Source organism: Pectinophora gossypiella, chromosome 2 (assembly GCF_024362695.1).
Source record: "Pectinophora gossypiella chromosome 2, ilPecGoss1.1, whole genome shotgun sequence".
Lineage (NCBI taxonomy): Eukaryota > Metazoa > Arthropoda > Insecta > Lepidoptera > Gelechiidae > Pectinophora > Pectinophora gossypiella.
The window spans coordinates 9,723,303-9,747,049 of record NC_065405.1 but is presented as its reverse complement, the minus strand read 5'-3'; the positions used below and the strand labels follow the sequence as shown (position 1 = coordinate 9,747,049).

General features: G+C 39.7%; 1 protein-coding gene across 3 annotated transcripts in view; it reads left to right on the top strand.

Annotated features, from left to right (window-relative positions):
* LOC126374309 (semaphorin-1A) overlaps nt 1–23,747 on the top strand; it is a 91,995-nt gene that overhangs the window by 63,979 nt on the left and 4,269 nt on the right. For 2 of the 3 annotated variants that reach the window (XM_050020877.1, XM_050020868.1), the window contains 4 exons: nt 18,965–19,104; nt 20,163–20,259; nt 20,706–20,757; nt 23,305–23,557. In XM_050020877.1, the coding sequence (XP_049876834.1) occupies nt 19,014–19,104; nt 20,163–20,259; nt 20,706–20,757; nt 23,305–23,557 (493 nt within the window). In that variant the 5' untranslated portion in view covers nt 18,965–19,013. Of the gene's footprint in view, nt 1–13,961; nt 14,288–18,964; nt 19,105–20,162; nt 20,260–20,705; nt 20,758–23,304; nt 23,558–23,747 lie in introns of those variants that run through there. The other variant, XM_050020860.1, reaches the window with a different exon arrangement.

Here is a 23,747-nt window from a genome sequence, read left to right as displayed (position 1 = left end):
TTTTCCAGGGGCTATCAATCGGGCCGGGTAATGAGATCGCCCGGCCGCGGCGCGGGCGCTGCGTCCGACAATTTGTGCCTCGATGCACCTCACTAATGAAATACTACACAAAATGATCCATCTCTTAGAGTGGAATGCGCTCGAAGACTTTCTTCATTGGATGATCCAATAAATTTTAAGAGCATCTATTAGAATAGCTGACTAACCACTTTACGATCGGACAGCTATAACGTGTCGATGTTTCATTTTATCCAGGTTTCGTAACAAAAGCTTTGGAGAAATTACCAATCAACCTTTAATAATTATTAACAAATTTTGCCCCAGTTACTTTAAATTGATGATTACTTATTTATAAGTGAAAATAATTAATGAGCTAGTATATACCATAACAATACCATTGACCTAAATTAAACCGTTTTATAGCGGGGGAAAACCGAGAGTGTCATATCATTTGACGGCGGGCGCTCGGGTGGCGATGCCACGGCCGCGACCTATGACCGCCGCTTTCACATCTACCCACAAACCCACAGATCACGCTCCCAACGCTCGCCTCACTTTCTGACCAAATACAGATCTCTCCCACACTACATCGGATACAATTTATTCCAACGTCATTCGTAGATACCAATCTAAGATCAGGAATACAACCTCAAAAACGCAAAATATTTGGTAAGTACTTTCATTAAAGCTGATGTAACAACCAATGATGAGTCATTTGCAAACAATAGTGTAACTACCAGAAACAATTCCAGCAACTTTCTCTACAAATACGATTACTTGTTTGATATCATTGTTTCAATGTTCAAAAGGATTTTGTGACGAGAGTTTTCTTTCAGAACAATACTCAAATTATGGCTATATTATGGCTCTACATTACGTTAACTGGCCATGCGTAGTTTTTTGTTCGTTTTTACCACTAACATGATTGTACGGGGCTATATTTGTTTCAGCGGAGATATATTTATCCGATACCTACATTGGGTCTAGCAGGCATGTAGCGAGTGTCCGCCTTATTGCAGACATAAGTTTCAATCTGCCGGCTTCCTGCGTCGCTGACGTCTCAATAGCTGCTCTTTTGTAATCACCAATTTGTGCCGCTCGAGCCGCAGTCGACACTCATTCAATAACGAGAACAAATTCCATACTATTTTAGCTCCCTCGTTACGATTATATCACTCACTCAGTGTGCGATTGTGAAACGTGATCATCTCTCATCGTGAGCATGTAATCTCATAAGGAACCCTCACGCGTGTTTTCTCATAAAAATATGAAATAGCAAATGATATCCATTCTTTACGCCTCAGACAAAGGGCCGTAAGGCAACCCGGTTGAGAAGAGAGGTTAACCAATGAACATCCCGCCGCGGGGCGAGGGCCGACGAAGTCTCGAGAGTACGCTGTGCAGTCAGAAGCCTCGCAGCTATGAGAAATATAACCATGTTCAACTAAAAATAAGCACTCTGAGCAACAATAAGGCAATCCAATTAAACCGCGGCCGTGCGAGTATAAACATTGGGGCCGTTATACACCAATTACAAACTTTATTGTGACAACACGAGTTCGCACTTCATTCAAATGAACATATACTTACAACGAATGATACATTTTTCTATAAATTGTAGTAATATTTTTAAACAATGTAACTTAGAGAACTTTAAGTAGTTAGCCGGGTATAACCTGGCAGCTGCATAATTTACGAGGAACTTTATGAAATGGCGTCGAATCGTAAGTAGGTATATTATCAGACCCTATAAACGGTTAATAAGTAGCATAGTTAATAGTTTGATGTTACATAACAATAGTGCGTAGTTATTCGAAGTAGGTAATTAGTGTTTAGCAACCCACATCAAACAGAATTGGTGTTAGATCGAAATTCTTTTTGTACCTCTCTAATGGCGGCGGGCCATTGTCTCTACATCGAGCAATTTATTTATCGCAATCGTACGTACGAGCCGGTTGCACAGCTAAATCGACCACCGCTTCACAACATTAAAACTGCATTAAATTCTATTTAACGGTGGATAACACACGCCTACTTAAGTGATTGAAACCCGTTTCGTGTATCATGCAAAGCGAAAAAGCTTGATGCAATCACAGTACGTGGTCATCATTGCGTATGAGTAAACAATAGGGAGACATATGTAACATTATTACTGTTTCCTGTGATGAATAATTATGAATGTCACGTTACGACTGTATGGAAGTCGATTGATAAGTCACGCAATATTTTTATAGATCATTAATGCGCGTACGTGCGTTTATCTCCCTTTTTTATACAATAAATTGATATCATTTCCCACTCTCTACTAATATGTAACATCGCTTTTGATGAAGGTAAACATTTCTGGCTGTCTCAAGTAGGTAGCTGCTGTTGGACAGCTCAAAGGATTAGTTGGTTTGTGAAATAGGAATGCTTGGAACCGGTTGGCACTTCCGACGCGCGTCATCCGAGGATCTGAGATGACTCCGTGCGGTCACTCGCGTCTCGCTCCGCCTTACGATATCCCGCCTAACTCAGACGAGAGATTTACCAAACTGCCATCCGTCCCGTCTGCACAGTAAACCCCGTCGTTATCCCGTCAATCGAACTTAACCAAAAGCCCCACATTAAGATAGCGGATCTGTTTCAATTCCATTATACTCTGGCACCTAAGTAAGTATATTGGGATTAGGATATCACATTTACAGACAGGAAATTCTTGAAACAGAAAAACATCATTTGACTTGCGAGCTCGATTTCCACCACGACTTATTCTTGTATATTTTATAAACTCAATTGTGAAGTGGCACCGTCAAGGAGCCTCAATCATAACATATCGACGTGGAGGCGATGTTATTTTTAAAGCGCAGCTCGTTGCTTCATCATAACACGCGCACTGAGCAATACGTTCAATAACGGATGCCGATTGTGGGGTATTTCGGTCTCGGGAAGTATAAACCAGCGAGCGCACCAGCACCGCCGCCGCCGCCCACTAGTGCCGCTCATAAGGAAACGTCGAGACTCAACTACCTCAGCCGCAGCCTATTTTAGACATTCAGCGAACACCCCGAAGCAAATAGCCAATTATTGTTTGTTCAACACTGTCACGTCGGATTCAATGACTTTTACTGCAATTGCCAAGAAATGGCGTAATGTTGATAACTTTGCTGGCGGGTTTGTTTTAGAAAACCACAATTTGTACGTAAAAACTGCCCTCCTCGGGGCGGTCAGCGCCGGCCACTTGTATAATTCACGCCCAGTGTTTTATTGCGCGCTGTCATGTTAAGGTTACGGACATTAAATAATCCCCAGGTGGTGGTACGTGGTGTTCGCCGAATTCGCTTATGCAAATATGCCATTCGTTTGTTTGTTGATCTGTTCGAAGGTTATAGACAAGTCCCGTATATATTTCTTAGAACCATAAATGACAATTCGAAAGAGGAAAAAATCTCATCACAAAACCAATAAATCGACAGATAAATCTTTAGCACAAGACAGGTCAAATTATAGCTTTGCTTTATGCTCGTGTTAAAACATTTTGATTTACCTTCAGGTTAATTTATGTATTTAAGTATTTTGAATTTATTTTAATGGCTTCCAATAACATTTTATATTCAAGAAAAGTAATTGTATTGCACAACCTATTCAGTTGTAGTAGGTACCTACTTGTTTACTGAGTGGTTCTCAAGATCGCAGTCTATTGGTGTCGGCTGATGGCTCCACAGGACAGACGTGAGAGGCAATCAAACAATTTAGGTTAACTGTGGCCCATTGCGGTGTCTTCACCATCCTCTACGATTTCCTAACGACCTGATCGTACGAGATCACGTGTATATTCAAAATATCAATATTTGTAACTATCAGAGAGCATACTCTACCCTGCACTTTGCACAACTAGCAACTTAATAATTAATTCATACCTCTTTAATTAGTTCACTAGTTAAACAACATTGTCTACTGGTTTTACAAAACAGCAATTAATTTTAACATTACTGGAGCTGGGCACTTGTGTTGTCCACAGTACGTAATTTCAGTAATAGTGGAGAATAATTCACGTAATGTGTTGGAATTATGATGTCAGAAGCGGGATACCGGCACTATAACCAGTAGGTAATTGATCAAGTGGTCTTTTTAAACCTAACTATATACCTACACCAGGTACACCTACGTCCCAGATAAAAAGGACTGCAAAGTGACTTGTGTAAAACATTTAAAAACAAGAAATTGAATACAGGGTTTACCTATATTTCGCGGAGTCAGCTATAAGGTGGTTAGCAGATAACACGCAGCCTAGTCTTTGCTGAGCGTGGAGGTCGTGCCGATTCAAGTAACACAAATAAAGCTTATTCAGCGACAATAGCTGGGAACTGAGAAAACCTGCAGAATTTGTTTAATAATTATATATTTTATCAGCAAGTATCTGTGTCGCATTTCGCACGGACGTCCGGCGTCCGTTGCACGACAAAACAATCGCTGATCACTGCACAAAAGAACACACGTAAGCCGACAGGATGCGTACTACATTACAATTTCACTGAAGAAACACGCTCTTAACTGTTGTGTAATTTCGGCGATCATTTTACGAGAAAATGAGTCGGAATGTTATTCCTACACGACGTAGCTGTTGCACAACACAATAAGTTATTCACACTCCTGCAATGCATATTACGAAAAACTACTACGAATGCAATGTTTTGTACAAAACAAACAACGAAATAATCTAGGATCTCTACATTTTTAAACGACGCTCATTTGGCAAAAAGCGTAGAAGAATGCAAAGGGAAAACCAACCAGCATTATTAAATTTCGTGCAGAACTTTTTTATTTCACATCAGCTAACAACGAATTTTGATTATCAAGGGTCTTGTTTGTTTTTAATTATTATTCTACGAAATATTACCGTCGTTTTATGGGCAGTTTTAGCATATGTAAACACATGTTATGTCGACGGTGGTCGCTGAGCAAGCACGCGGGTTGTGGCACCGTCGCTGATACCTCCATTGCGAAAGCGTTTAATAAAATTAGGATTCGCTTGCAAATTAGTGGCAATTTCAACAGAATTATACTTGTAACATTCGAATGTGTTCCATGCATATTCAATTTAGAATGGATACGCAGTGGTATTCATATTCAAATTCTAAACATGAAGAGAATTTGATTTTCCACGACCTCGTTAGTTTACAAAACTTGCTGAAATTGCGACTCTTGCTTGCTAAGCAGCAGCGGTTGTTTACAATACATCTCTAAATAGACCCGAAGCTGTTTAGAGAGCACCACAAGTTACCAAGACTCTCCTCAACAATGTAACTAAATGTTCTTGTTTCGAAGTGCTCTAACAATGCCCAAACAGCCCTGTGCGAATACGAAAGCGGCGCTGCATGCCGCGTGCGAAATCTCTGCGACCACGCCATGCGCATTTTCCCATTGTACCACGTTGGGAATATAAACAGAATTGCCCATTGTCCTTATATCGTACTTGCCCTAGCCTCCTAGCTGATTAGTAACTAACACCATGTTTTTTGCCGTTGACACAAAGCCGTTCCCAACGAGCACGCACGAGTGTGTGGGGTTGGTGGGAAATTGCTGATCGCGACTTTGAGGCGACTTTTGTTATTCAGCAGTCTCACGGCCGTCGCCGACTCATTTAGCTACGTTTTCTCACACTCAATACTTACCAAGATTAATTATACGCATTTTGTTCCAGCGCCAGCTCAGCCACGTCGAGATACGTACGACGTGGTTGCGATAAACGCGGAAGTTAACACACATGCAAGTTAAATTACCACCTGCTTCCTTATATGCGTTATAAAATATAACTTAACTCGACAGATGCTCTACTTACCTACATGCAATTGTTGAACTAGGATATTTCTATCAACAAATATATACCTAATGGGAATTTTTAGCAAAGCATCACACTTCGCGATATTAGCTGTAAGGATTGATTTTTCATGATTATAACTTTTTATGACACACCGTTTACTTCATGTCAGCATTACCGATTGCCTAATTTACGGATAGATATATGTTTATGTCGGAACCGGACTGTATGATCCACCGTATTACAATACGGCTAGCCGCTATCAAAAACAGAGCCGATTTATAATGCGGCAAGTCAACAATAAGCCAAATTGACATTGCAACACGTTCTACAATATGGCGGGCCACGTTTAGCCGCATTGTAGTAACTTAATATAGTAGTGTAAGTAATTATTATTTAGCTGAATGTAGTAGCAAAATAAAATAGTGTTTAATAATTAAAACCCACAACGGACATTTACCTATAACTTACCTACTTAGGTACCTCATAACACGTTAGGCATAGAATTTATGGATCGATGAAAATTAAATTAACCGTGAGTTTATAGTGAGTGGCAGTTTCTGTTTCTTTTTATTATTAACAAAAGCAATAAATGTTATTGTTTTATCGTGTAAAAATGCTTCGCTTCCAGATTTGATTACAAATTCCCAGCGCGCCCGTATAAAGTTTTCGATGAATTTTCTATACGAGCACCACAAATCACGCGTCCCTAAAAACTCTGCGGAAAATATTGGCGTACCTTCCGAATTTGGCCCTTCATCGGCCATTTGGGATCGTGCGGGTATGGATTTAGCTGTTCGAGAATTAGATTACAAGTATAATGGTATTAGTGGGTAATTACGTTGAATAGAAAAGACTGTTGACTGCGAAGACCGCTCTTCTCTTAACTATAACATCATATCCGTAGTTATCCGTAATACGGTATTTTTATTAGATCTAATGTTTTATACTTACTTTTTTTTTTTTCCTGAGTTCGATTCTCAATTTTCATTGCATTGTCGAAATCACTTTCCGAGATTGTCCTTTGTATGGTAAGGCCATCGCAGGCTGCAATTGGTGGAATATGCTCCATACCCCCTCCGGTTGATTGAGGGGAGGCCTGTGCCCATCAGTGGGACGTACCCATACGTATGTATAGGTTGTATAGTCATGTCATGTGTGGAGAACAATAATGAGAATGGAGGATTGTCATCCTTTGTTTGGCGCTGCGTAATGGCATTAATTACTTAAGTACCTAAATCCTAAGTACCGAGATTTTTCTTGCAGCTTCATTTCCACGGCTATGCAGGTTGTGAGAAATTGCAGTAGTTTTAGGCGCATGAGACATTTGTTATGTAAAAATCGAATTCGTTCGAATGTGTTTTCGCTCTATGTCACGTGACGATAGCAGCATGAAGGTCGGGCGTCGGGCGGGTCAGTGCGATGTAATTGTCGTGATAAGGGTGAGTTGCGTGGGAGCCGGTTGCAAACGTCACACGCCAGTAATTACCTTGTCTCGCGTACGTCCGGTCTTACAACCCTTTCTTTGAACTATTTATTTCACACTTAGGTACGTCGGTGTAAACATTAGTTTATGTATAACTAATGTAAACGAGCAACATAGTAAAGCGACTTAACTAGATGAAAAGAGATCGGGTTAAGGGGTATTAAAATACGCCACTGTTAGGTTAGGTTAACAGAAACAAGGATACCACTCACGAAGATTCTTAAGCCAGGAAGTCTTCTGTTTGCCTGGTGTACGGTGTCCTTGGATTTTCCCCTGAATTATCAATTAAAGGAGTCCATACTTGTCATCGCGCATAACTTTATCGTCATTACCAGCAACGAACCGTCCAATAATGACTGAGTATGAACGCAAAAAGTTTTTTTTCCTCATTACGTTAAACAATTTCGCATGTAAAGTTCCCATTACGTAAATACCTACCTAACTAAAATTAATAAACCAGTTTGATGCAATTAGTAAGTAATGTGGCAATGCAGTTTAACTTGATTTACTTTCACGGACGGCTTGTAAAAAAATTAAATGATGTTGGCAGAATGGGCTCGGGGAAAGTTCAGAAACGTAGAGTGACCTGATGGATATCACACTACTTTAGGTACCCACATAATGAGTTCATATTATACTTTTTTCTTAATCTCACTAAGAGACGAGATTCGGGATTCGTTTATCTATCGGCAACAAATTGATTGTACAACCAGCTGAGGTATACAACTGCATATTATTATATTTTGTCGTTAGTGCAACCATGGTGTCGTAGTGCGATAGAGTCCTTAGTTTATCCACCAACCGACTCCTCAACAACACGGCGGGGCGGTTGCATTTTTTACAACGATGTACAATGTCGTTATTCTCTAGCACCGCTTTTGCCGTCTCCATGCTAAAATATCACGTTTTTGTTACAGAAACAAAGCGGAAGAACAAACGGACTAAATAAACAGTGTAACAACTACAGTTATTGTTTTTATTATTTCAATAGGAACATAAATTAGCTATACTTGTACTTGTAAGTACGAATAGTAGTATGTGAATCAGTTGGAGTAATAAATGCGTAGGAAATAATGAATGAAGTTAGGATGTGAATGTGTGTGTTGTGACTTGTGATCTGCACTGCACATAGTTGTGCGCGAGAGTGCCAGCGCGGGCGCAGGCCGGGCACGGGTCAGCGCGGCACAATGAGCCACTTCCTGCGGCCACCGCAACAAGGACACCTACCACACGTTCACAAACATTTTGTCCACGTCCACTCATTATCTTGTAATCGCCATCATTAGTTTCACACCTATTGTCCATTCATATACGCGGCGATAATATCAAACGTTTCCTTGTTGTCAAAAGTGAATTACCTCGTAATCGATGTGCGTTACGAACGTGAATTTCTAATATAGCGTGTAATGTAATAAGCTACATAATATCCGCTCCTCATGTTCCGGTAAACAACCGTAGCCGTTATGAAATTGAAGGCTCGATTTGAATTAATTACGTGTATAATTGAATCTTACGGTTGACATGCGATGTGTGACGGGATGTAATCCCGGGAATGGATAAAAGAGCACGTTAATCCGTTTGATCGAGGTGCAGGTGAGGCGAGGCGACCTCGCGCCAATTACGCGGCCATTAGCACAATGCTCGTCATTAAGCGGATGTCCAGCTCCAGCGCTCCGCGGACCTACTCTGCGCTCAATTTGCATTTGTTTGGAATTAGATCGCCCTCGCTCCCACCGCCGCGCCGCTTTGAGTACAACCTGTACTGTGCCTCGCTCCATGTGTTGAGGCCCAAACATTAGCCAAAACATTTACATTGTTGTCAGAATCTAAACACACGACGACTCGCAATTATCCATTCCGAGGACGCAAAAACGGCGGTGACCGACAGCGACGTCACCATGGCAAACAGTACAATAAAGGCTTGTTAAATGTCTTCTTTATTTGCGTGAATTCTATCGTAACGCTCAATTGAATGTAACTTTTTATCAACAGCATGGACGAGTGGTGTTGACTTTAATTAATTGGTCTACCGGTGAACGGCCGCCGAGCAAGCGACTCGTACGATCAAAACCAAGATCAAATTTTACATCGTACAATCAAACAAAGAATGAAGCTTTGTTCTTATCTCCTTGAAGGCAGTGAAGGCAATGTATTTGTTTCTGGAATTTGTTAATGAGAATGTAATTTTTTATTTTAGCTTTAGAAATGATAGTACAGGAAACCTTGCCCTCGTTCTTTAGTAAAGATATTCACTCAAAGCATTCCATACCTACCGAAATTACTTTGAACGTACTTACCTAACCTACATTACTTTTTTATAGAGTGGACGATCATAGGCCTTACGACCACAAAGCATCTCGGTCTCTTTGTGATGTGTTACGTAATTATCATACCATTCCCGCCGACGTCACGCGCCTCGTGCGTACCCGTATCAAGGGCACCACTTACTCACTACTTATAGATATATTGTATTGCTGTACCACTATGCGATTGTATGGCTCAAACAGCTTTATTTTATCAGTCATCGAGACGTAGGCACTTGAAGTGAGCTTGAAATAAATGACTCCTTCCGACTCATATTTTTATCGCTGCAACATTTCAGCGGGAAAGTTATGATTTTGAGCGCAACGAACCAACTGACACGCGATGGTAATGACAAATGGGCTATGCGTCTTATCTGAGCGGTCTGCGAAGAAAAGATGTAGCCGGGTTTTCTCGGCGGAGTGAAATGTCGGGTGATGTCGTTAGCAAAGCCCCATCCAGCTGATATCGCGCGCTACCCTTAGCCCCCAGAGCGCACCGGAGATAACTATTTTCTCCTTATCGAAGATATTGCGAAGAGCGTGACTTTTAAAGTGGTTATTTTTAGCCTCCTCAGCATTCTACCGACATAAGCTATAGATATTGCTACGGACGTTAACCTTCAAGATAATTTTACCAGCAAATTTCTACTTCTAAATTCAAGTTGAAGTTCAAACAACATTGATATTCTAAGACAGCTTTCGAATCAAACGAATATATATCTACCACATTATGCAGAAAAGATTCGTATCCAAAGTTTTTATGGCAGGCAGCCAGTATTCTGCACCTTCCCCAGTTCTATTCTGCACAATAGGCGGAGATAGCGACGTCTTTGCCTGAAATATATTGTCCCCGCTGTGGCGCACTCCACACCCGCACCCACTGATATGCAAATAGGCACCGGCGAGATCGTAAACCGTTCCATATCAGATAGCGTAATTCGGAGCTAAAGTACACCGACTTAAAGTAATTTCCGCGGAATAACTTTCTTACAACCTTATTTAGTACGGTTGAGGGAGCTAAAATTTTTATACTTAATTGGAGTTCCGCAATTGATAAAACATTTTTTTTACCCGACTGCGGCGAAGCAAACAGGAGGGTTATGTGTTTGACCGTTATGTATATATGTATGTATGTGAGTATTCATGTCTGTTCCAACATAACTTCTAAACCACTAGTCAGTATTTATTCCAAAAAGACAAATATAAATAAGACCCCAAAATAATATAAATAAAAATATAAGTTTAAAAACTAAAACCCGACTACGGAAAAATTTCGCTCTAAAAAGTGGAACAAGTAACTAGGTATAAGTACTTAAGTATTTCTTGAAATTCTTTCGAATAGTTAGTGATTTTCCGTGGTCGGTCCAGTATGACAACTGGTGGATCTTCGACTGTCATTCTATTTGCGCCAACTTCGGAATTTAGATTCTAATATTCTATTCCACAAAATATTATTTCTTACTTTTAGTTAGAAGTTAGTTAATAATATTTCAATCAAAGCTGTAACAATTATTTTATACATACTATTAAATAACCTCGAACTGCTTACTAACACTGACAAGCGCTTCCTTCATACAAAAGACATCAACGAGTTCACTGTTATTGTTCCATAATAATATTTTTTCACCATTATCCGACTTTGATGAATCTTGCACTAGTACTTTTACCCTAAGTCGGACGATATTTAATCCAATAAAATTTGAATTAGAATTATTGAAATACATGTGTTGTTTCTGAGAAATGCGTGGACAAACATACATATATGTATGTATGTATATGTATGTATGTATGTTATGTACATATATGTATGTATGTATATGTATGTATGTTTGTCCACGCATTTCTCAGAAACAACACATCGTATTTCAATAATTCTAATTTTATTGGATTAAATATCGTCCGACTTAGGGCAAAAGTAGTGCAAGATTCATCAAAGTCGGATAATGGTTAAAAAAATATTATTATGGAAAACGTTATTAACGTATAAGAATATAGTGCGATTCCAACAATATTACATACACCTTCTTAAGTCAGTTAAAACTAGGTATTTATTAGGTTAGGTACATTTCTTTCCTTTGTAGAATATATATCTTGTATAACCTACGTGCAATAAAGCGACAAATATCCCCGATGACCCAGTAAGGTGAGCCGCACACTTAGCCCGGTGGCTGGCGTCTATCGGACATCTTGAAGCCTCTTCCTGCTATCTTTCGTAATATGTTCAGGGGAAAGTCGGACGTTGCGTCGCTTGAGGCGAACGTTGTTGGTATTACCTTTTGTTCCTGTCCGTTCTGTCCCGTATTGGGTTAAGACGTTGTTTAATCATGACTCGGATAACCTGATAGGCAAGTATTCCGCGCATCTATTTACTTGTGTACAGGCGGCGGGGTCAGCTATCGCTGGGATTATCTTCACCTCGTGGGACTCTATGGAGTCGCTTAAACCACTGATATAAATATGACCTATAACGTCTGATCATTTGTAAACAAATGACGCTTGTGTTGAGAACCGTTTTGATAAGTACAAATGGGAATGGGCAGTGTGTTTATTTTAAATTTTTTGCTGACGTGTGTGTATTGGAGCTGACAAATGAACAAGCCCGGAGAGGCGATAAATAGAGCCCACCCGAGAATGAGATACAGCTTTGTAAAGCTACAATGCAGCTCTGCGTCTTAATTAGGCAGAGTGTACCGACCGCCCACCGAGTATGCCTTGTTGTGTACAACCACTCTTGTCATTTCATAACCACGTGCACAATAACAGGTATACGATACACCGTACCTAAATCACATCAGACTTGTTCACTGAGAAGTTAAACACAGCTTAATAAATTGTGTAATCGAATAATTTACTTATACGTTGGGACACATCCATGAGATCAATTTCAATTCTATTACTCCTGTGAAAGTAGATGATTATCCATGCAACTATTAATCAATTTGTGCTTGCGCAAGACACGTAAATATCAAGGGACAATTGGTAATTTTTTACTTGGTTTATGGGCTGGTGTACTGTAGTATAACTTCGTTGCTGTGACAGAAGGTCGTGCTATAATAGCATTACCGCAGGTACCGGCGCGGCCCAGGTAGCACCTGACACGTACGAATATTCCCACATTTCGGTTCGGAACATTGGTTTCCGTCCGGCGCATTTAATAAATACCAAATCGTAAGTAATTTCACTAAATACCTATAAGAGTACGTACAATTTAATTTAAAGAATGAAATATTAAAAGCAATCGATTTAATAAATTACTTAAAATTGCTAGTAGGTAGGTACTGACCGTTAGATTTTAAATCGTTGTTCTATTTTTACCTACGTTCAAAAATAATTTTGTTCTAATTTTAAATGTACATCACCGTGAAGTACATCATCCGTAGGTAAAATAAAAAAACTGAAAAATTATTGATATAAATTCAACGGTACTGCATACTTATTGGTTATTGTTTATATAAAAGGGTCCGAAATTCGGAATGTTTTTGTTTCTGGATATTATGGCCGATATTTCATTTCCTTTGACATTATTCCCGTCAGCTGGCATTGTTACCCTTGAGGGACATGTTTCAGCAATAAATTCTCATTTCGCTTTGTTCTCTCTTTCTACTTGGCCTATAGTGCGATTGTTGTAATGTACATTTTTTAACCTATGTGTTATTATAATAAATGTAGACTATCTATCTGATGTAAACAGGAAAGCTTTTCAGGTCTGAAATATTACGCAACTGCACTGCGTATTCTCAAAGCTTAAAATGTTGCTATTACACCCACGCCGCGTTCAAATTTACGGCTGCGTTCTTTTTTTTGCCGTCGTCTCTACCTGAGCGCCCAGCAAGGGGTGCTAGAGTAAGCTGCCAGCCACATGTGACTATTGTCATTAGTAAAATGTACAAACATTACTTGAAATATTGGCCCGGTACTACTACATGCTGAGTTAAAGTTTATTGAAAGTCTGTTGGTAGTTTGTGGTAGAGTTAGTTTTTGACCCAGCCCGGACTTGAAAATATTATACTTAGCAGCATAATTAAATACAGTTATTTCAATACAGTAAAAGAAAACTAAAAATGTAGAAAGCATCAAAACTAGTTAAAATACTAACTAGGTATATACTCTTCAACCGGAGAAAAGTAACTTTGATATTATCGATGTCACAGACAATTCGTCTCTCTAGTAACTAACCCTCAAATTTTTTTATACAATGAGGTCCGTTTCTAGTTTATAGCCCCTCATTTAAAAGCATCAACACAAAACAAAAAATATTGTAGAGCTGGCAACGCTTTGTAGCGGGAGGTGAACGTGGCATCGACGCACGCGCATGTAGAGAACGAAGCTTGTCGAGCAAGTTCAGGCCATGGTGTAGAGGGGGCGTCGCGAGCGGCAGTGCCCCTGCCGTGCGCGCCGCGACCGCCCGCCACTGCGCCGCTCCGTCAGCCGCTCGTGAGCTTACTAAACGCGCCCTCACTGCACAACACACTTTGCCAGTCCTACTTCAAAACCGGTTCCAACTTTTGTGATATGCCAAGTGATAGAAGCTGATATTGTGATTTCTTTTAGTGAAGTGACCATTCTGGCTATGTCAACAATAAAAGTGGAAATAAGTGTTTGAGTGTTGGTGATTTTAATTCACTGTCTACAACATGCGATGATCTCTGGACGCTAGGGATTAAAATCGGATTGCTTGACTGGGATCAATTGAAATTGGTGAGTTGAAATTATTACAAAAGCGTATGAGTTCGAAGTGTGTAGAGGCGGCAATCAAGACCCCGTGGATATAGGGGAGCGAAGGAGAGAGCATTGTTGACACAATGCAAGCAAGCGTGCCCGCTCCGCCATCGAGTCGAGGACTCGTGGAGTTAAATTGTAGAGTCAAAAGCACACTTTATTGCTTTGTCCTCTTTTGTTGTGTGTCTAACATTGTATCTCATAATCTCATCTTGATGTTTGATAGGGAGACCAGTATCGTGAAGTTGTCATCCTTACAGATATAAATTAGAAAGTACGGAACACAAATCATATCCTCACAGATATGTTTGTTTTATGAAATGCTCAGAAAATGGAATCTTTACTAATATTGAATACATAATGATAATTATCTCACCTACCCATAGGTATTATACCTAGTGTTCAATAAACAATATAGTATAATCTTTGTAGGCAGGGTACATTGTATCTAAACAATACGAAAGTAAGATGATCCGTGCTTCGGAAGGCACGTTAAGCGGTTTGTCATGGTTACTACATGGTGTCAGGGTTGCTGAAGTCGGTCATCCACCTCACATACAAGTATACGACCCACACGATAGAAGAAGAAGAATATAAGTATCTGGAAAGTTAGTCCCTGACGACCTCTAATTTATAAATAGAAACATAAATTACTCAAGTTAGTAAATTGCAATCGTTATGAATGAAAGACCTTATCAACATCCTGAGTAATTGTGGGTGAATCATTAGAAGTAGGAGTATGTCGATGTCGTCAAGATAACGAGTAATATAGTACGTGTACGTATTTAGACACGAAGATGAAAATACCAGATGCGCTGGCGCAGTCGAATTGTTAATTTAATAAGTGTCACCGAGTGCAAGAGGTTAACGAAGAAATTAAGCGTACGAACCGTACTTTGTATTTCGTAACCAAAAATGAACAAACACTAAACTCGTAAGGGAATATCAAACAAAATTATCAAGATAGAAATACGTAATATAAAATACTACTTGTAATTCATTACGAGTAATGTGTTTTGTTTTGCTTCTCTACATTTTCCCAATTTACATTTCTTGACGATATCCTCCACTGGAACGCGTTTTGAATTTATTTTGTTGTGTATGTATTGCATCTCAATATACCCACAGTAAGCAAACTATATATTATATCAAAAAGACCCCCATTTAAACTCTTAGATTTTAATCTCTACATTGACTAGTCTTGCTCTGAAAGGTGACTAGTAGATATCTGAAAATCGTAGGTCCTGGTTCTAACAAACACAAATTTGACTTTAATTTAGTTTGGCAGTTCGTAAACAAGGTATGTCTCTTTCTTGCATTTATCCTAAGTAAAGGATGGCACTATTTATAATGACAAACTAAATAGAAATTCAGGATATGTACCTATCTGGATACGTAAAACCACTTCGCTTTCGTCACTGGAAATATGTCGTTGACAATAATAAAAGTAACCATTACCGTTTGTGAAATCCGAAACACTCATAGAGGAAGTTTGTCGAATAACCAAACAAATGCCAGGAAATAGCTGCCCATCCCGTTACTCATTCAAATTGTGACTTCAAGGCAATCCCAATTTGTATAAATGCTTGACTATTTCAGTAAAATACGAATGCGCATTTACACTAGTTAAACGTGCGTAGGTATGGTAAATAATCTTCAAAGCTGATAAACTCAGCGTGTCAGCATATTTAACAAGATAACATGCCAGCAAAATAATTAATAGGCATATTAAAATATTGTTTAATTGAAAATAATGATATCAGCAGACTATAAACCTTATCATTGGTGGTATCATTCTGACTAGTGAGTGTAATGTATAACACAAAGGTAGATAGCAACAATTGATGTACAAATTATCGTTTGCTCTAGAAACCACTCGATGTTCTATATACTAATTAAAACACGCATGTCAAAGTTAGCACCACGCTAAATGTCTGTGCAATCGTTGAAACATTGAAAAAACTTTGATTAACAAACGTTTCTAAGGTCAAAAGATCAATTAGTTACTAATTATTCAAAATTAAATCTTACTTGCTATAAAAGTTTAAGAATAATAATGGTTGAATTAATGCAACGTCTCCCCATAACTTGCCAAAAATCTTCCAATTTTCGACAACAGCATAAATATTGACAAAGAATGTATGATGGATCTCATTTTCGTGTAGTCACACCACGTCGTTATCCTCATCCCGTTCGTGTCATTTAGAAGCATACATCTCACGCGTGACGACGCCAGCAGCGGCAATAAATTGTATGCTGATATGAAAAAATTGCGACAAACTGGCTTTTATCGTCTGGTTTGAGTCCTGGCGAAGGTCCCGGAGGCTCCGCCCGGATTATTTATTGCGGTCGACAAAGAACCACAGCTTCCCCAGTCGCGGGACTTCGCGCCACGTCCACCGACCCGGGCTCAAATGTCAACCACATCGCTGTAATTGCAGGCTTATCTTGTTTATCCCACGCGTTCCCACACGTAATCCGGTCTAGAAGCTCTACGACTCAATAAAAATGCAGGATGCCTAACTGGATACCTACCTATGGCCATGTAATGAACCTGAGAAATGACCGCCATGTACCTGAGGCGACGCCAACCCGTTTCATAAAATATTCATTCCAATGCCTCCTTTACATTTTTATATCTTTCTTATTTCGTATTCGACGTTACATTGCGGGATGTCATATTTATTACTTTGGCTGTACCGTACGGCAGATGTTATTTTACTCTACGTACAACTCCGGATAAAACTTGAATTTAATTAGTCTCTACTCTACACGCTGCAAGACATAATCTCGGAATAGCATCTTGAACTCTAAAAGCATTTGGAAGTAAGAAAGTTTATTCCAAAAAGCGTTACTAGCAGTTCAAGAACCGCACGTTTATTTAGCGCGGTAATTGTGCCGCAGGATCGAGCCGATAAATTGCAGGTTCGAGGCGTAATATATCGCAGGAACGGAATCGCGCTAACGAGGTATAACGCAACAATGGCAGGCGAACTGCGACGCCCGGGCCCGGAACAGATGGAAGAAGTACCGACGAAATATTACTCCCTCGCCGCATACACTATCCCCATTGATGCGCTCCTTTGTGTGGCATCTGTGCAAGCTACGCCTTCCATTAAGAGTCGCAATCGCAAACCCTTTTCACTGCATGTTGTTTATAACATGACGCAAATGCTATTATTGATTGGATGCACTTGTTATACTTAAAACGCGTGACTAGGATTATCGCAATCACGGCGTTCTCTGAATTGTAAATAAACGATAATATGTGAAGAGCTTGCTAAACATTTGTTACATATGGGTAAAACCCCCTGAAACGTAATCTCGCTACAAGTACCTCCTACAATACACCTGGGAACACACAGCTAACGGTTATCTTAACATAAACATAGTGTTTGTTATCTTAACCTCAGTTTCATACACAACTGATATTATTATTGTAATTTAAAAACCCAAATAAATTATCGTTTCTGTATCTTTGAATCGCTTCATTCAAGTCCAACTGTTAATCATTCCAATTGTTTGAACAAATGGGCAAAAGTGGGGAATTTCGTAAACAAACCCAATATTGAATTACCTATTTTATTTATGATGACTACAGAAATTATTCTCAACAAATGTCTTACCTATCATCTCTAGATTACAAATTGCGAATAATTTATTCGTTGTTTCCAATCTCGATTTTAAGGTGCCGCCAGATTAGATTAGATGTATGAGTAAGGCGTTACTACTTATAAATAGAAAAAAATGTTCTCAAGCAATAACAAAGGTATTAATTATATTCACAATAATAACAAAGGAATACATAATGGATCTGTTTACAAACTTGTTTACGGTAGGTTTAATTTCCATAAGATGATGATCATAGTCAATGAATAAGGTAGGTACATACATTAGACACTACGCCCATGACTCAGATTTTTGTATGAAAATGGTATATAGTATGCAAATGTTAATAGGTACCTACTTATGAATAAGATACCAAGGTTAAACATGAGCTACTACAGAACTACTTACAAATGAAGACCTGAATACCGAGAGGTCTGATGAAAAATAAATCAAATAGAATGAAAAAACTGTATCGAGCGTAAAATAGATTAAAACGAGATATGACCAGTAACAAAGTGGCTGGCGCTGAGATCGCGGGATGTCGACACAATCGGGTTCTGCTTCTCACGATCACGAGAATAGTTACAATGAAAAAAGTAGAATGTGAATCCTGAACGGCGGATCGGATGCGTGTGCGCATCCCGTGTGACCGAGAACCAGAAACGAAACTTGCATGCGATCAACGACACCACACTGTTATTAAACTGCTTTATTAACTTCGCCATTACACGATTTCTCATAAAGACGGTTTCCGAATCCAGTATAACTAATTATTACCTAGCATCTGATTACAAGTTTTAAATGCGTACTGATTACTATAATTACATGAATTCCAGGGGGTAAATTAGTACTATTATTAAAATAATGACTTTAAACACCTACCCAATAAGAGTAACATCGATACCTACAGTATAACAGCATAGTATAAAGTATGATGTAGAGATCCCTATCTAAAAGAAGGCTTAACTTATTTGGGAATAGGCAGGTACTTGATGTATTATGTGTGGTAAGATTTTAATAATAATTTCAGTTTCTTACTTGTCGTAGGATGCAGTGGAAGATGGCGTGTGTAGAGAGGACGAGGTATTGAAGCAAGATGGCCATCGCGCGCGCAGTTCTGATCCTCCTGGCGTCCACGGCACAAGCATGGATGCCGGACGCCAACTCCAGAATACACGTCAAATACGGTAAGCAGATCCTACTTAAAGAACTCATCAAAATCATCCAATTTTAATCCCCCAATCTTACCGTGGGACCCAAATCAATAAGTCCGAAATCTATAAGACACATCAAAGAATTAACAGATAAAAATCTCTTAGATAAAGTGGCTACCATGATTGGCTTTTAACTTTAATTGTCCTCCAGATAACTTCGTTTACGGGCATCATCTTCTATGTCATAAAACTGGATATACTTAGAGTTAATAATAGCGGCAAACGACGGTTATAAATAACTAGAAACTAACATTACCTGCTATATGGTTAAGGTTTCAATTTTGAACATTTTGTGGGCAGTATATGTTTTATTGCTTTAGGCTTATTGGTGTCGTAAAATACGTGAATCTTTAGTAAGCACCGGCAGGTGTGGCTGAGATCGAAGCTGACACGTGAGAATTTCCCCACCAATTGTTATGAAATCACTAACACTCATTGTTGTTTAATCGCGTTACAATGGGAACATTGTTCGTGTGATCCAGAAAAGATTTCTATGTTAACGTAAAATAGAAACGGTAGGTTTACTTAGATAGAAAACACGCAGTTTTGTTCTATTTAAGCGTTTTAAACAGATTTCTTCGAATACTAGTACACAGTTGGCTACGAGATTCAATACATAAGTAAATAATGTAGAATGTTTTACTAGAGTAAAACCTAATATAAATATATTTCTTCATAGATTCATATGACTAATTCTACACAAACGAAACGTGAGCAAATATATATGAAACTCATAATTAGCAGGTTCTACGTGTAATAATACTTGAGTAGTACGCAATGTTATATAGCAAAATCCTTAGCATAAGGTTTAGGAAGGCGCAGTTGGGAGGGCGAGCTGTCACCGTCGCTAGCCAGCAGACAGGGTAATGGCGAGGGGTAGACAGGCCACAAATCGCGGGTCATGCCAACTCATTCGACTACTTACTTCGACCGCTCACTTAGAATATTACGAGTTCATAATTGAAAGTTGCGCTTAGCACTATTAAGTTACAGTGACTGGATGAAAGTTTTAATGAATTGGTTTGTTTCAGGCGATGAAACTTCAGAACAGTTCGTAGGCAACGCGACGGCGCCAGACCACTTTCGGATTCTAGACAAAGATGACTTCTCCATTATTGTCGGAGGAAGGTGAGTTCACGTAAAAAAATCACATCACTACGTATATCTGCACCATAGCTTGTTTGCTATCAAGCATTACCTACAGGCGAAGTGACTTTCACAATAGTGATTGGCCTGCAGGCTACCTGTTACTATAATAGCTACACCACATACTTCCCGTCAACAATAAAATTGTTATCGTAAGATAGCCTATACTGATCGTTTGCGTAAATAAAGTGAACCAAGTTCTACAATTCACAAACTCGTATTGCTACACTTAAAAGCCAAACGTGTCGATTATGTGAAATTAGCATCGAATGGGGTGATTTCCATAGAAGGTGCTCCAAGGGAATATCAAGCCGCATTTGGCAGGTAGTCGCGACGCTCACCAAGCTCCTCCACGGTTCCACCTCGTTATAATGTGCATATTTAATTAGCACCATTAATTTCTCACTATAAATTGTATTTCGTTACAGGAACACCGTCTACAACCTCAGCCTCTACGACTTATCGGAGAATATAGATCAGGTACTTAATGTTTATTCATGCATCTTGAAGAGCAGAACATTTTTATTGTTGAAGCTTTCACAAACATATCTTTATTTTAATATTTATATGGCAACGAAGCGTAAAAACCACTATAACGGATAATTTGGGCACGTCAGTTATGCATCTGCGCTACATACCCAACCCAGATACCTACGAGTGAGCACATAAATTTGAAATGAAAGCACTTACAACAATATACTTCACGAGTCAGTGCGAAACAAATATTTTGTGCTCACAAACTGAAAAATATTTTGTTAGCACATTCAATTAGGGTTTTATTAGAGTCAGTTAACCGATGTCATGGATAACTGGGTATGTAGGTAAAACTTGTCGCTAATCGTTTCGAATTATATAAGTGCATAGTCGAGTGGCGTTATCGTATTTACTGAAAATACGGGTCAGTTGATAGTGTGTGCACGGTAGCTTGGATTGATACGATTGTAGTTTTTGCGAGTCGCCGGCGGCGGTCGGCGACCGGGCGACAACACATTGTATCGCGCTCAACTACAGGTTTATGTATCTAATCTTGCGCAAACAACTACTCCGCCGTTGCTTCCCGCTGCACTCTCTGTTTATTCTTAGTTACGACCCATTTCGCCCGGCAGACTGTTTATTTTCTAAATCGTGTAAAATTATTTACCATCATATCAAGATTGCTCGTTTACTTGGCCTCGTTTAACCTTATTATATGACCCTAAACGTACTGAAAGGTTTAATGTACCTCAACTGATTTTGTATTGTTATTGATATGATTCACTTGGCGTATTTAGCAAATTACATACATGATATCGAATACTGCTACATTTTCGCCCTTGCACCTAATATTATTAAATTAACGCCCCAGACGCAGTCCGTGACCTAGCTGGCATGTAGCCCAAATGGTTATTGCCCCCACCTATACGTCTGGGACGGCTTTGATGTTAAAACCTAATGTCTAACGAAATTATGCATTAACATTGATTAATACATGTCTACCAATAGGCTTTTTTTTTCAAGCCGAAAATTCCAAAAAGCGATACAATAGATGAAGTTCAATTTAGAATTTGTGCGCGACGAACACAAATAATTCAGCGTCGACTAACGATTAATGGCATCACAATGTGCGCATGAAATAAAAATACGAATCGGACGGACGTAGGGCGAGTGCCCGCCGCTCCGGCAGCCGGCTCCAAGCTCCGAGGATGCTTGGCACACAGCCATCTCCAGCCAGATATTACTAAAGTTTCACTCATCAAAAACTCCAACGGCGGCATTTTGTTTATGTTTGGCATATTTTCTTAATTACATGGGTTTTCGATATAAGTAAGTATTTACGTAGTTTACGCAGTTTTATTTTATACTTTGTCACATTGGTTTTTTTTTTTCGATCCTCCAAGTTGGTAATTATAAGTAAGTTAATAGGAAACGTGTCTAGCTGATACGTTTTGTATAGTGACTCTGATTGTTGAATAGCATAAGTAGTAATAACAATGTTTTATAGGCAGCCTTAAAATTACCCGTCACATGAACTTTATGTTGTCCCGTTTTGATACGTTGAATTATTCACGGGCGCGGCTCACTGCGGCTTCCGAATACCAATCGCCTCAACGTAACATTTTTTTTTCCTTCCCAGTCATGTTTGTAGGAATACGTATTACAGCGTCGCGCTAGAAACGTGCTAAAACTGCGATAAACGTTTAACCTACTTATTACCGACGTAACACCTACAAATTAAAATTAATCGCTTGGAAAACGAGCCTAATAACTATCACGAACTGTAGCACGCGCGCCTCGAGTGCATTGCCGTGTAGTGGTCGCCTACAAAGATTGTTATCTCGTCGCCAACAATAAATACTTCAGCCGACAACATCGCAGCGCCGACATTGTCTATGAAACAGCGCTCCTATTTACATGCATTGCGGCGTTCGTGTCGAAATACTGAGGAGGGCGTTCATGTCCGCTATGGATTGGATACGCGTAAACCGGTCGGCTTGACGGCGACACCGCCGCCTCCGCCGCGCCGAGCCCAGAGCTGTTTCCTCCACCGCAACACGTCCACCAGCGTAGCCTCTACTCGCTGCGAGCAATCTTACGAAACGACCCCACGCCCCGTGCAAATTGTGTAAATGAAACGAAATATTTACGTCCCCACTTTATTTATTATGCTAAGAAAGTACTACCTACGTACGAAACTCAGCCGACTCCACGCCAAATTGAATTTGTGTTATATCTACGTGACTCCCTTTCCATTAACCCATTCTTTTAACAATTTACATTTCAAATTAATGAAATTGAAGTAGGTGTCGTTAGAATTAATTCTTTAATGAAATCCAATTAAGTTTCTCAATTTTACTAGTTCGGAACTAGGCTTCGTGGTAATCAATAAGTTATCAACGTCTCAGGGGATACCGTGTTCTACTCTTGCCGAAGAACTCAAGAACTCTTACCATTACCTTCAGATTAAATTATCGTTAAATAAGTCTTTATCGATACTGAAATAAATATTATTTTCTGAAGTCGCAATATTAAATTCCTATTTTTCTACAGCGCCTTGAATGGCAGTCAACGGACGCACACAGAGAACTGTGCCAGCTGAAAGGCAAGTCCGCGGACGAGTGTCAGAACTACCCGCGCGTGGCTGCGCGAGCGCACGGCCGGCTGCTGGTGTGCGGCACCAACGCCTTCAAGCCGCTGTGCCGGCGGTACGCACGCCACCCGCCCAGCCACCACCTCGAGGAGTTCGACGGCTCCGGCCGCTGCCCTTATGACCCGCAACACAACTCAACTGCCATATTCGCAGGTAAACATTCTTAAACGATCCCTACAAACGGTAAATGTCACTGATGCACCGACTAACCTTTATTCAGTAAACAATTTCCTGGTCTCGGCGTGATCACATTCAGCTATACTCTCTTGTCTTCTTCGTATACACGAAAGTGCGCGCGCGTTGATCGTCGAGGGGTTGTGCCGAACACGACGCGCGACCGCGA